We start from the raw sequence: 15521 nt of genomic DNA on the forward strand, positions 1-15521 counted from the left end.
AAGTGCTCACACAGAGAACAAAGCTGTGGCCAAACCTGGTATTTTCTGTTCATTTTGATAGTGAATCAGGTGGTGAGGCCCTGGCACAGGTTGTCCAGAGAAGCTGTGGCTGCCCCATCCCTGCAAGTGCTCAAGGCCAAGGTGGATGGGGCCCTGTGCAATCTGGACTCATGGAAGGTGTCTCTGCCCACAGCAGAGGGGTTGGAATACATGATATTAAAGGTCCCTTCCAACCCAAACCACTCCAGGATTCTGTGGTTTTAAATCTGATTAATCTGAAGTCTTCTTTTGAACATCCCAATGCTCTTGCTGTCTGCAAACTTCATTTGAAGCCTTGGGGTCAAACCTATTAAATCTGGGACTGACACCTGCATGTCTCTCACAACAGGTTTCTGCATTACTCCCAATGTTCCCCCTAGTCTCTAAACTGGCTGCAGAGTGGATATTTTACTTTTTAGGTTAACTTGGTCTTTCCAAGAGCCTGCACTAGAACTCAAACTGCGGGAAGTTTTCTATGCCAAGACTTCAGAGGGTTGCATGCTCTTTTTATAGCCCTGCTGCTCCATTTACCTTGGTCTGCTGTCAAAGTCTGAGATTTGAGACACTCCTACATTAATCCTGAGCAAATTCATCCACTTAAACCCAGAGACCTGCAGCAGTCACATTTCCTCCTCATCTCCTGGTCCAAGACTTTCTGCTTAATGGCTGGTGCCCCAACATTTCTCCCTGTTTCTATCCAAATTCACTCTCATCACACTTCTAGCCACATCTCACTATGTTTTTTACTGCCAGGACTCTGCTCAGAACTTGTCAAAAGTGTTTCATCAGCAGCCAGAAGACATTCAAGACATTTTCCAGAACAGAGAATTAAGACTACATACGATGTCAAACAGTTTTCATGTGACGTCTCCAAATAAAGTTCAAGACTTAGCTCCAACCAGAACATCCAGAATTTGTGATGGCCAAGAAAACAGTTCTTATACAGTGCTCCTGATGGATCTGATTAAATGAAAAAGTATGGAGACAATGGAAGATAATAGTTAAGCAACAGAAGAAATTGCAAGGAAAACAAAAGGGGGGATGTCTAATTAATGGATGAAAAGGAGAGGACTTAAATGGTGAAGAGTGAATTAGAAAGACAAAGCTACAGTAATTCCATCAAAAGAAAGACAAAGTCAAACCCTGAAACCCTGCTTCTCAAGCTAACTGGCCTCACAAAGGAGCTGATTAGCCTCATGAATATTTTTGGCATCTGCAGTAGGATTACACAATTACCTCATCTCCTAGGAGGAGACACACATGGCTTCCACAGCTTCATGTCAGGGAACACCTAAAAAACTCAAATTCATCCCCTTCCTGGTAAACCCTGGGGCTACACAACACAGAAATGACATTCTCAGGTTAGCACTAAATATCATGGAAGTTCAAGACCTTCAAGGAGCTGCTTTTTTCAGGGAAGAAAGCATTCTGACTTCCAAACAAATCACTGCTCCTGCCTCCACTTGGCCTTGGTTCCTCTGCTGACCCCCTGCTCACACCTCTGCTCTGTGCCCATGAGGAGCTGTGAAACCCCTGGCCAAGGGCTCCTCTCCTCAGCACTGCACTGAGCATTTCTGGATGCTGTTTATTTATCAGTGACACAAACAGACACTGCTAGCCCTCACCAACAGACTGCTCAGATGAGGTTTTCATTCTGCTTTTTAGAAAAGGCAGTAAAATGTTCCTGCAGCTTTTGCGGGGTCACCCAGCAAGACCTGAGCTCTGCTGCTTCCCTTCTGCACTGTCTCCTCTAACCACACCATCTCTCCTCTCTCTCTCTATCTGTACTATGCCACTGCAGCTCAGAGAAAAGCTGCTACACACAGGAGCCAGCTGTGAATGCTAAGGAGAGGCTTCTCCCTGTCCTTTTCTCAGACAGCTCATGTCTTGCACAGAGCTCAGGAGGACACCCAGGGGACAGCAGTGCTTATAACTGATGCTGCTTTAAGCATGGTAACTTTCTTGTTACCTTTCCTGTTTCTTCCCACTGGCATTGTTCAGCACTGGGGTAGGCTGTTCCTCAAGGGGTCATTCAATGTCAGATTAGAAAAACACAAGCTTTCCATCCAAAAAGCCCCATCTTTGAAGGAAAAGGAACACTTCAGTTTCAGAAAGGAAGACTAGATAACTTCTCTGCTGCAAAGAACTCTGAATGTCCCAAACCAAACAAATCTCTGAGCAAAGACACGAGGCAAAGAATCAGAAGGTGGTAAGGACAAAAGGTAACACAGAAGTTACTGAACTTGGCTCTTTATTTGGCTTCATCTGCCCAGAGACCCAGGCACAGTCCTGGGTACAAAACAGAGGAGAAAGCAGCAACTTTTCAGCTGATACAGATTATACTGTGGAGACTCTGGTCATTAAAAAGAAATTAAATACCACATGAACAAACTTGTATTCATTAAATAGAGGATCTGGCCTCTTCCTGACTCTTACATTTTTGTTATGATGAAAAGTAACAGCACCATCAGGGTGAAAAACAGTGAGGCTGGAAAAGCACCCACTTAACAGAAAACATCCAGAGGAGCACAGCACAAACCACTACAGGGAAATACAGGCTAAAAATCAAGGACAGCAGCTAAAAGGAGATCTTTTGTGAAATCTTTTTAACTATTTCATTACCTCAGTTGCTCTTGTTCTATCTTGTCTCACTCCTAATCAAAAGCTCCTCCTGCTCTACACCACCAGCTCTTGCTTTCAAGCCTCTACTTGTCTCACCAGTACTGCACTGACATGGGCAGCCTGAACAAACCCAGCCTTTCCTCCCTGGACAGATGCTCCAAACCCTCCATCAGCCTGGCAGCCCTTTGCTGGACTCTCTCCAATAAGTCCCTCTCTCTCCAACATTGGGGAGCCCAGCACTGTTCCCAAGAGCTCACCAGAAATCCTGTACTCTCCAGGCACACACTGCACTCCAATCCCACTCCTTCCTTCAGCCCAGCCAGTAACTCAAAACATCTTTGCTCTGTTGAGTGTTTTGAGCAGGGTATTTTTGGTATATTTCTACCAATTTAATCTTGAATTCAACAAAGTAGAATTGACGCAGCAAGGAGAAGCAAAGGAAAGGAATGCTCATCCCTCCCTGCCAAATCAAATGAATCCCAGTACAAAAAGTGAGATGAACCTATAAAATTCACTGCACATCTTATGTACTAAAAAAAAAAAAAGACAAGAATTTATCTGGGGTGGAGAACATGTCATCCGAGATAATTGTATTTTAGGGGGAAATGGCCAAAAATTTCTATTTTAGACAAATAAGATATGACAGAAATATCTGAGGTATTAATTTGGGCAAAATTTTTAGTCCTTAACTTTAAGACAGTTACTGAAACAAGTGTGGAATGAACCACATTGTAGCTCAATGCTTAACTCAGACCACTTTTGTGCAGAATTAATGCCTGGCTTTGGGAATGCTCAGACCAATGTGTTGAGGCTTTTAGATGGACAAGTCCCTTCAAAAATGAAGACACCAGTACCATGCCTTTGTAGGTAGCTGAACAAAACACTAATTAAACTTCCCACTTCTTCCTTTCTTTCCCTCTTGCCCAGCCATCAGACATCTTATCCAACCTCCCACCTACTATGCAGTAGCAGAGGAAAGCAGAAGAAGCTGTGGATGAAATTCTAACATATCTAAAAAAACTGAGCAGCATGGAAACCATTTTACCTGCTGGAAGCATTTCTGTCTTGGAGCCAATTTACAACTGCTGACAGCTGCTGAGTGCTCTTTGCCATTTAAACCTTACTCACAGGTGTGGGACAAGAGTTACAATACAGCCAAGAATTAAACAGCAGCAAGAGCAGGGCTGGAGCATCCCTCTCCTGAGAACACTCTCACTCACCTAAACTGTGGCCATTTTTTGTGTAGAAGCAGGTGTTGTTGATGAGGTTGACACAGCAGCCAATGACATCTCCAGTGGTGAACGTGGGGCCGTAGGGCTGCCCTGTCCCCGAGGAACAGAAGGAGTGCCCATCATCTCCATGGTACCCATAAGAATGTTTATCCCATCCTGAAAAAGACAAAAGAACAGGACAGCAGTGAAGCCAGCTCAGCAGAACCACATGGAACTACTACAACCCTCAGGACACCATTTTCTGTGGGAGTTTTAAAATTTGATTGCCACTCCTGATTAATCCCAATATTAATTTTCACATACCTGTAACTAAAAAGAAATTAATCAGAACACACCATTTGCATTTCAACACATTTCTCTTTTATCTTGCCTGAGGTGAAACAAACTCCTTTTGTAAAACACTAGTGTTTCCCATAACCAAATTCTTCCCACAAAAGCATTTAACAAAATAATTCTCAGACAGTTGCAGCTTTGTCTGTAAGTGCTGTGACAGGTGTAAGAAATGGAGAGAGGCAATTTTTGCATCCTCCAATCTTTATTTGATAAGGATTTCTGTGTTTCCATTGGGATACATTATTTCCCATTCTGCAGACAGCTTAAAACACAGCCGTCAAATGTCAAAGGGGAGTTCAATGCAAAGTGGTCAGTTCTAATATTAATATCTTTTATTTCTTCTGCCAGTAACATTGTGCTAAGGGTTACAGTTGCACCCTGCCCACTTGTTCTTTTCTATATATCCCAGTAATTTCATTTAGATCATTCTTCTGAATGGCACAATCAAAGCCACATCTCACAGAGAGACAGAGTTCTTCCATAAAGTGACACAACATTAAAAACAGACACCTGTGTTTTATATATGGATATGGCTGGATCCTTAGGGAAGCAAAGAAGGTGCTTTGGCATCTGCTGACCTTACACACCCAAGAGTGGTGCAGATTCTGTTAAATGTGGAGCAATGGCTCTGGCAAAGGGACTGTGTAAGAAACACAGAGACTGTGCAGGAAATGCACATCCTGCAATGAGGCACAAAAAGACTGAGCACCCTGAGAACTACAGAGCAGAGCCCTGTGAAGGTGGGCTGGAGCACTTCTGTGAGCCAGGATTTTCCTCCAAAGCCACCAGTGCACTAGATGAGGGCACCAGAAATTCAGTCTTGTAAAATAGTGCTACAACACTGAGGCATCAGCACTCACATGCTCAGGGCTTCTCACAAAAGCACAAAACAGTCAGTGCATGTCTAAGGCCCTTCTTATTGTACCACACTAAATTAATGCCAGTGGGAAAGTCAGGGAATGAAGCAAAACTGAAACATACCACAGTCCAAGATTTTGGACCTCTGAGCAAACTTTGAGAGTGAAAGGCATGAAGGATTCCCAGCAAATTCTAGCCTAGGAATGGTGAGTAATTTCCTCTATTTAGTCCCACACATCCAACAGGAACAGACTGAGATGTCCCAAGAGCCAGCTCTGCCTTCCCTCGGATCAGCTCCAAACAAGCTGCTGACAGTAGCACCAGTCCTGTTTCAAATCTTCACGAGAGACAGGGACAGCAGCACAGGCAGCACCCTCAGCAAGCACAAAAACAATGCCAAACTGACTTGCCAAAACAAAGGAGGAAGTGATAGGGGCTCTAGAGTCTGTTGTCAAACTTGCACTGCTAAGACTCCATCCAGTAAAAATATCATTGAAATATTTTTGAATTTTTAAAACTGTGGCTCCTTTCCACTATCCCTTTTATTTGCTCTGTTGCCATCACTGATCTATTATTTTAGTCTCCCCAAAACCAGACCTGTTACCTGAGTGTCAATTCAGAACTTCTCTAATGGAGCTGTTGAGAAGTTATAATTCAGATAGTAACTTAAATAAATTTATCTCTTAAGGTACTAATAATACAATCTAAATACAAACTCCTAGATCTTCTGCATACAAAACATTCCTGGCATTACAAAGCACCTACCAAGAACTTGTCATCAGCTGCACCCAAGCAGTGAAGTGCTCACACATCATGTACTGGGTGAGGCTCCCATAAAAAATACAGCAGCGTGTCCCACCATGAGGATGAGCTCACTAAATGCTTGGGCCAATGCAGACATTACTGGTTCTGCAGTGTGAGAAATAAAGGTTTCTTTACCTACAGATCACAGCTGATCCTACTGAAAAAACCCTCCTCCTGTTCTTTTATGACTTGAGCTTCACAGTGTCAGTTCTTGCTGAAGCACCAATGGTGGTGGGGAACTCCAGTGAAAAGGGACTGAATAAAGACCTTAAAGACAATTACAAACGTGGTACAAACAGCAACAATGCCTGGAAAAAGCTTGTTTTGAATCTTATTCTTCCCACAAAAACACTAACATAATCAGTTAAAGAAATTTGCTCACCCAGCACTTTGCTGATGTTACACAGAGTTTACTTTTTCAACTCAAATGTTGTGTGGTGCTGAACCTGGACCTGGCACCACACCAGGGGCTTTAAATCTACACTGTCAGGCTTATCACATCACCATGGTCATCTTAAACAACAAACCAGAGTTGTTTGAGTGAACTTACTGTACTCACTGTAAACATAAGCTGAGTGGCATTAATCATATGTCAAACCTTAAGTTATTTATTAATAAAACCAGATCTCTATTCCTAAAATTCTGCCCAAAATAAACATGAGGGCAGTGGCATACGGGTAATTCCAGTACTGGCCAGTTTCAGCCAGCCTTCTGAAATTTCCTAATAATCTGAATTAAAAACAAGAATCAGCATTTCTAGTATTTCTAGGTCAAAGTTTTCAGGGCCTGTTGATTTAAATTGTGTATCCCTATTGAAAGCATTTGGCATTACCCTGGATTACCAGCAGAGTGGGGAGTAACTCATCACATGTATTTTAAAAACACAGACTCCAACTTTTCTCAAAACACTTCCTGAAAACTTGGGGTTTTCCTGCACCATTAACAATTTGCTATCGCCACCTAGGAATGGGTCCAGCATATTACAGCCTCCTCTGGGACTCCCACGACACCCCTGGAGCCTCCAGTGACTCAACAGCTCCTTCCTCTACAAAATCCAGCAGTGTTTTAATAAGGACTGAATCAGAACTTCTTGAAATCCCTCCCCACAGCTGCATCTGCCAATTCTCCTGACACTTTAACCTCTGTGCCACTTGTACTCAAGTACTGCAGAAGTCGCCGGAAGGCAGAGAGAAGGTGACACCCACATGCTCCTACAATGGCTTTCTGTGTGGGATAGGGATCAGCCTGGACAAGGATGCTCTTCAAGAAGTGAGACAGGAGAAGTACAGGATGTGCATGAATCACACCCTGACTGAACAGCATCACCCCTCTCCAACCACCTGTGAGCACAGACAGACTGAGCCAGATGGAGATTCTGTTCACTCAGTACTCCTGGAAGGATTTTGTTTCCATTAAATGGTTCAATCCTCTATTAAGAACATATAAACACTCACATCACTCACTGTGTCCTGCAAGAAGTTTGACAGAGTAACTGCAATCAGTGAAAATGTGCCTCCTACTAATTGGATATATCCTGTAGTTCTGGCACAGGAGAGGATGACAAACAATGGATTTGGTGTCTCCACAACATATATCAGTATGCAGACTCTGCAGAATCCCCCATAATGATCCCTTTTCCAGGCTGATGACTCCTAACTTTTTTAGCTATTTCCTGCTTTTCTGACCATCATCATCTGAACCCTCTCTGGATTTAGTGTTGCTTTGAGAATGGAGATGAAGGTGCCCCATGGAGAAGGGGAGCAGGCTGCAGTTATTCTCTGCACTGCTCCCAAACCCTCTACATGTTAATCCCAGCATTTTCCCTTCATTGTCCTTTTCACCACTGACCTGATGTTTCCATGAAGTCATTGTCATCATTCCAAAATGCATCACTGCTCCCTTTGCACACATTCTCATTTGCACCTCCCTGTTAGGGTGTGTCACCTCAGCTGGCTCCCACAGCTCCCCCAGCCCCTCTCACCATCTTCAACCTCACAATCCTCAGCAGCTCCAGCAGCCCATCCCAGGACAGACAGGGGCAGGCAGCTGCTCCTAAGAAAACCCTGGGAGAACCCAGGCACTGTCAGTTTGTGACTGGTAGCTCATTCCAACAAGGCTGTTTAAAACATCCCATTTTGGTCACTTGGTCATAGCCATGTCTAGAGCAATGGACACTCAGCACCCACATGCAGCTGTGGCCAATCTAAAACTTCTCAAGTGCAAGTGCAGATTCCTCTCAAAATTTCAGAACTCTGGACCAAATTGGAGAATGTGCTTTTTCTTACAAAACCCTGGTCATGGACTCCTGATGGACAATACAGACAGAAATCAAGTGACCTAGAGTGGCTGCAGGGTCCAGTTTACAGTTCTTTCCTTCTTTCCTTTCCCTTCCCCATCCTCTCTTCAAAAGTACAAAATCATTTAAAATAGGGGAGACAGGCAGAGAACAGAAAGGATTTGGTCACCTGGCCCATGTGGTCAAAGCAGAATCTCAAGGTCCTGACTCTAAGACTCTTCTCACTACAGCTCATTTTGAAGACAGCACTTTGAACATGCAAATAAAGAATCACGACCACTACAGGTAGGACTTCAGCAGCTACAAAAGCAAAAAGAGGTTAAATTTACATCCCTTTGAATTGAACACTTCAACACCCAAACCCAAAATATACCTATACATTTACTAACAAGATGCAGAATAGCTCAGATTGTGCAATCAAAGAACTGGAAGAAAGAAAAACAAAACCCATGAGTAGGGCTTGGGAGGACATTTTTGTATGTTCAACACCAAACTGAAGCTCTGCTTGGCCTGCTAACAAGAAAAAGTTGATATGCTGACCTTCTTGGCAGACTACCTTGATCCCAACACATAGGGGAAAAAATTGAACAGCAAGTTCCATTGCTGCTGCTTGATAAACAGGTCAGAATTATGCAATGCCAGACACGTGGCAGAAAGGACTTGAGTTACTTCAGGACACAGTTACAGGATAAACTGATAAACACTCACCCTTAAGCAAGCACTAGAGTTAGATGCAGCATGCTACTACTATCCCTTACTGTCCTACATCTGTCCCTGCTCAATCCCACCTTTCCCACTCAATGTCAGCCTTGCTTTGCTCTTGACTCTTTGGGCAGATCCTGAGATCAGACTCTGCCTCAGAAGGCAGCAAGTGGGAAGTGGCTCTGTTGAGCTGGGTGACCATTTACACCTCAGCATCACAGAAATAACCTGGTGATTCAGGTTATTCCTCTGCCTCAAGAGCCCCAGCAATGAACACAGAACTGCTGGTAGGCTCTGGGCAGAACTGGATCATGGCTGCATCACACACTCTGGTAAAGCAGGACCTGGACAACTTGCTCAGCCTTCAAAGTGTGGAGCATCAGCTGGAGGATGGATGGATGGATGGATGGATGGATGGATGGATGGATGGATGGATGGATGGATGGATGGATGGATGGATGGATGGATGGATGGATGGATGGATGGATGGATGGATGATGCCCTGATTCAAGTTACCAAGGACAGTATTTTCACCACGCCTTTCTGGCCTGATGCTTTGTTCACACAGGGTGGAGGAGAAAGCCAAGTGATGACAGCCCTGAGTGCATCAAGGTTCAAACATGTCAAACTTGCCACTGGGCACAAGGGAACAGGGAAGCCAACACCCAGGGGGATCTGTACTGAGATCCCCTCTGAGGACATGCCAAAGACTGACACACAAGGCCCAGTGATCATGGAAAATACACTTTTCCAGTGAGTTACAGCCAGACACGTCAGACTCTTCCTGCTCTGCACTTGCTGGGCTGAAGATGTTGGCAGAGAGATGAACTGTCACTGACACATGAACCATTCCCTGCCCATGAACATTCCAAAGGAGAAACACATTCTAGCATTCAAGCATTCAACATCATGGGTGCAGAAGCTGCTGCAAAGGGCAGGGCCTTGCTCACCACACATTCAGTGCTGACCTTCCTGCAGTCAGGGATACCTGGGGCATCTGAAGCTGGAAGGAATGGTGGAGATTGTTTGGGCATATGGAGGGCAGATGGAAGTTCCTCAGAAGGAATCTGAAGATTTGTAAATAGGGTTTGTGTCTGTTATATCATGAGTAATGGGAGAGTTTGAGACTTACTCTTCAGGATAGACCCCAGTGACCACTCTACAATCTTTCCAAAGTTTCTCTCTTTCATATTTTGGAATACTTTTAATTTTTCTCCCTTCTCTATTCTTGTCCAGTATTTTGCTTGTGGGCATTCCTCTTCCCACTCCCCTGGCCAGCAATCCTAGCTTCCCACAGCTGCCCATGCCAGGGCAAGCGGTGTGCAAACACTAGCTGCAAAGGGACAAGAACTTGTGTCAACACACTGAAATAAACCAAACAAAATTATTTTATAAGATTTATTGAATCCAAAGTCCAGCAGAAACATATGTATAAACTTTGCTTGTCCAGTGCTTGGGGAATGGGATGTGGAGGGTGGAGGCAGCAGCAGAGCCCAGAGCTGCTGCTGGACCACGTTGCAGTTGGAGGCAGGAGGTGCCTGCCCAGCTCCATGCATTGTGCTGAGCAGGCTGCTATTGCTCAGGCAGCTATGGGTCTTTGGCAGCAGCAGAGCACAAGGTCAGGGGAGGGGAAGGTACATTCAACAGAGGCTGAACAGATGGAATCTGGTGCACAGAGAAATTGGATGTTGGTTCTACACCATCCTGGGCTGAGCAGTCCCAGGCAGGGACAGGACAACCATAAACATGAGACAGGAGACAGAACCACAGGAGAAGCAGAACCACCCTCTGTTGATGACTCCATCTCCCAGTGGATTGGCTCTGCAAGTGGATGTGCCTCTGGTGTACATCAGTCCACATCAGTGAACACAGGCCTTTACCCCCAGCAAAAGGAAGGCTCAACAAGCTCTGGTGCTCCTACAGCCTCAGAAACCAAATGCCTGGCCTTGAGAAGTCTGTAAATGCCTAGCCATGAGAAATATGCTGCCTCAAGAAGTATTTGAGATGCTGGAGCATCTCAGCTGTCACTCAGTTTTACAGCATTTATGCCAAGCCCTATGAAGCTGCACACACATCACATGTTCTGGTGAGAGCAGGGTGGTTGCTTTGCTTTCCTTTATTCAATCATGCTTTAGAATCAAATCAACTATTAGTGCTGCAACACATCCTTCTGTCCCATACTGAGCCTACAAAAACAGCTGCTCAGTGGCCACAGCAACCTCTGTTACAGCACTGGGGATGTGGGCACAGGGGAGGCACAGCCTGGCACGGACAACTGTCTAGGTACAGTCACAACACCAACTGCAGGACAGGAATAGGAGCAGGGAACAGCATGCTCAACACATTACAGCATCTCCCTGGCACAGCTTCAAGGGCCTGGACATCTGCCCAGAACATGTCAAGAGTAAAGAAAAAAAAAAAGAAAAAAAAGACCCTAAAACCCACTTACCCAGGGATATGAAGAAGCCCTAGCTAGAAACATCCCCAACCAGCTTCTATTTCTTCTACAAGGTGGCAAAATGACTGAATGAAGACCAAACTTTGCATTAGAGAACCAATGCTTGTACAGAGAACAAAACCACTTTACCCCATGGAGCACAAACTTCCCTGAGCAGGGGCTGGGTGGGTTCAGGACCATAACCCTTGCAGTATCCCACTGAATCCTGCACAGGGCCATGGAGCAGCACAGCACCATACAGCCCAGGCAGGCACTGCTGCTCATGGCCTCCCCCTCACCCCAGGTCCCAGCAGAGCAAGCAGAGCCAGCCTGGCCCCTGCACACACAGCAGATGATGCTCATCACAGAGTGCAGGACTCTTGGCAGGCCTGGCTGCAGCTTTTGCTCAGAAGCTAGTCCATATTTTTTAATAAAGTACTTGCAACTGCAAAAGAGACAAAATTCAGTCCAAATCCTCACAGCAAGACTTGTGTGGCAAGAATCCAAAGGAGAGGAAAAAAAGAAAAAAAAGGAATCACAACATCTCTCTCATATTAACAGTGAGCAGGAGGAAAAGGACACAGTGACCCAAAAATCAGTATGACTCAAGAGTCTGAGAGATTGAGCAGAATGTGGGTGCTAACAAGCACTGCCTGATCCACCATGGAGACAACAAGCAGAACAGCACTGTAGAATTCAATTTTTCACAATATTGATCTGGCACGGTGATTTTTAGACCAGATCAGCAAGTCCTACCATTAACAACCACTCACTGCATGTTAACTAGCCTTCAAAAAAGCATCAAACCACAACTACACCATTATATAAAGTGGCACTACCCACTGACTCATAAAGAAAAAAACAAAATCAGAAAGCTCTGGACAACTGCAACACAGGCAATACCTTTTCAACAGGAAAGGTCTGTTCCACCAGCCCCAGAAATTTGTAAGGAGTCCATTTCACTATTACTTAGCATGCACCACACCACAGAATACAGTAATCAAGATAAAAATCATACTTCCTTGAATGAATAAAGATGGCAAGTCCTCCTAACTTACAATCTTGATGGCTCCAAGGTTCTGCCAGAGTCAGAACATGGTTTGGGTTTCCCTACACCAGAGAGGTCAAGATGTGCTTGGAGCCATTCACAGCCCTGTGAAGACCACAGCCACAGAACAGGCTCTTTCTGCAAACAAAGGAAAAGCTCTCCAGCATGATCAGGTCACCACTGCTCTATTGTATCCACCATATTCCCTGGCACAGCACAGAGGAGAGGGTGGGACACAGGGCAGGGTACACAATAATGCAGGACAGGGATGGGGAAAGAGTCAGATGAGGAGCATTTCCATTTATCTATTTAGTGGAAGGGGTAAGGAACAACAATCAAAAGCTTATTACATATACAGCTTCAAATCTCATCATACTAAATAATTCATTCACATGTTCATTTATGGGCCAACTTTTCAACCTTCAGCTGAAGGGCAAGAACATCTTTATAAAATATTAAGACACTTCCAGCAAAGTCTTGCAAGGTAATGGAAAAGAGTCATTCTACAGACACATCAAGGCAGGACATTTAGTGACTCAGCCAAAAGAAATGTTGGAGATCACTGCAGAATGCAGGGGGTTCATGTCCAGCTACTAGTAAAAACAATCCCTAAAATGGTATTTAATGAGCTAAGAAAATTACAAACAAAAATCCACTTATCTAAACACAAGACCTTATGGAGAGAGAAGTCTTCCAGAAGAAATACACCTCCTGATGTTAAGAGGTTGCAACAAAGACTTCTAGATTCTAAACTGAGGTTTCTTAAATACTTTCCATATTAATCAAGGTGAAGCAACAGGGTTTTCTGAAGAGAATGATATTTATCCATCAGCAGAAACAGCTGCTACCCAGCAATTTGAATTGTACTGAAACTGAGTTCTGTGTTGATGCCACCTTTTATCCAAAATAATAGGTACAGCCACATTAAAGAATTTGTTTTAATCTGAAAAACAAGCAGTTCAGTGATTACAACTTGTGTTGACAGCTAAACTGCTGTCTCTAAAGTGCCAATCAACTCTTAGCTGTCACTAAAATACCTGGATTTTCCATAATCTGTGCTACAGCTGGAGATGCAACCTGTGGCACAGGTGAAGGCCAAACCCCAAACCCCACTGTGCAATGCCATCTCTGCCCTGCTTTGGATGCTTTCCCCATGGTACACAACCAGCACAGCCAGCTGGAGGACAGAGAACCCTTGCAAAGGCTCCAGCACAGCCATACCACACATCTCTGGGAACGTGGTGCAGGAGGACAGAGCACAGAACCTCTGAAGAGGCCAGCCCAGCTCTGAAAGAGACACAGCACAGAAATCAGGGCATGGTAAAGTGCAGGCCAGCACTAAGAATCACATACCCACACTGATGCCTGATCTCTTAATGGCCAGTGGAAACATTTTCTTTGGTTATTTTCCAAGGCCAGGATTACTGCCTTGAAATACTGATGGATGGTTTTGTTCAACTTTAATGGCAAAGCACTTTCCAAACTACTTCTGGGTGAGGCACAGCTCTGAGAGCTCAGCTGGAGCCTCAGTCTGCTCCTCCAGTCAAACCTGAAGGCTGGGTGCCCAAAGCCAGTCTAACTGAAGAGACCAAAGGAAAAAAAAAAGAGAGGAAAGAAACCCAACACTTCACTATAAACCCAACCAAATGGGCAGCAGTTTTTCTGGCTGCAGGCAGGACAATCATTACAATCAATATGAGCAAACACATCACCTGAAGTCAGTCAGAAAGGGGAAAAGGCAGGAACTTTTACTGTATACAGTCCTAGCTTTCATATACATATCCATAAATAAAACATGGCATTAAATTTAACCTTAATTCAGAAGGTAATTCATCCCAATTCTGTGGTTCAGGAGCTGGTTTAGCTACTCTCCAGCTCTGAACACAGCTGACAGCACCAGGTCTGACCTCATCTGGGGACCTGATCCCTGTGGTGTCACCCTCAGCACGTGGAGATGCCACATCTGTCCCACCCCCTGCCACAGCAGCTCAGCCCTATCAGCCCTGAGCACCAGGCTCATCTCCAAAACACACCCACCCCACCAAGCTGGGACCATGATAAGCTCTGCAGGGCAACACCCCAAACACAGCAGCTGTGAGGAGGCAGCTTTGGTCAGACAGCCCTTTAATGAGCCCTGAAAAACTGAAGAATGGGAAAGAAAGAACCTCCAGTTCTTCTAAGGGACAAAGGTGGGATGTGAGTGAATGCACAGGGCACACAACAAATCTGTTTCAATATTTAAGCTGGAATTTTCATACAAGTTCAGGTGAATTCAGCTCATAAACTGAAAAAATGATTGAAAAAAGAGAAAGCTCACATGGGATGAGAAGACAACTGAGGAGTTCAGGTGAACTCAGCACATAAACTCAAAAGATTATTGAAAACAGAGAAAGCTGCCATGGCATGAGAAGACAACCCAGCAGTTCAGTGGAACTGAGCTGAAGTTGATGGGCAGAGGACAAATCAACCATGAACGACAAAGATCCCCAAAGACACAAAGAATTCATTTTTTAAAAATAAAGATCATATAATTTTAAGAATTCTAAAATTTCAAATTTTAAAAATTTTAGTGGTTTTAAATTTTGATTTTCAAAGGTGTTCAGCTGATCTGCAGAGAGTAGAAGCAGGAAGAGGAAAGATGAGAGTGAGTTAAGCAATCCCAGAGGAACTCAGATTCTTCAACATATGACACAGCAGGGCAGCCATTAAAATACACATAGAATACATGTACACACAGAATTTTGAGTGAAGATGAAGAAAGAAAATTTAATGAGTTGTGTATACCCAGGATAAACAAAAATTAAGTGCTCCTCAGATTACTTTGCTATGATGGCATTTTACATACACTGAACACAAGATTGATTCCATATGGGGAAAAAAAATCTTAACACTAAAAATATGTGAAAGCTTAAGTTCAAAGGAAATCCTTTTGTTTTATTACAAGAAGCCCAAATTTCTTATTAATTTCTTTAGCATGACCTTAATTTTGACTTAAATTTAAAAAAATAAATAAAAGCTATTTTGAAAATAGCAGATGGTGCAGTACAGTAAAAGCAGATTCAGGGAAGAAACAACCAGCTTAAACCAGTCTCAGGACACTTCCTCCCATATGAGATTTTTTAATTTTTATTTTCAAATGGGGCTGTGTAG

At 44.0% G+C, this 15521-nt stretch overlaps 1 protein-coding gene across 2 annotated transcripts in view; it reads right to left on the bottom strand.

Annotated features, from left to right (window-relative positions):
* The window catches only part of RANBP10 (RAN binding protein 10), a 63338-nt gene that overhangs the window by 25203 nt on the left and 22614 nt on the right, over positions 1-15521 (bottom strand). For both annotated transcript variants that reach the window (XM_063167996.1, XM_063167998.1), the window contains exon 4: positions 3882-4049. In XM_063167996.1, coding sequence (XP_063024066.1) covers positions 3882-4049 — 168 coding nt within the window. The remainder of the gene's footprint in view (positions 1-3881; positions 4050-15521) is intronic.

Source organism: Melospiza melodia, chromosome 13 (genome assembly GCF_035770615.1).
Source record: "Melospiza melodia melodia isolate bMelMel2 chromosome 13, bMelMel2.pri, whole genome shotgun sequence".
In the NCBI taxonomy this organism is placed as follows: domain Eukaryota; kingdom Metazoa; phylum Chordata; class Aves; order Passeriformes; family Passerellidae; genus Melospiza; species Melospiza melodia.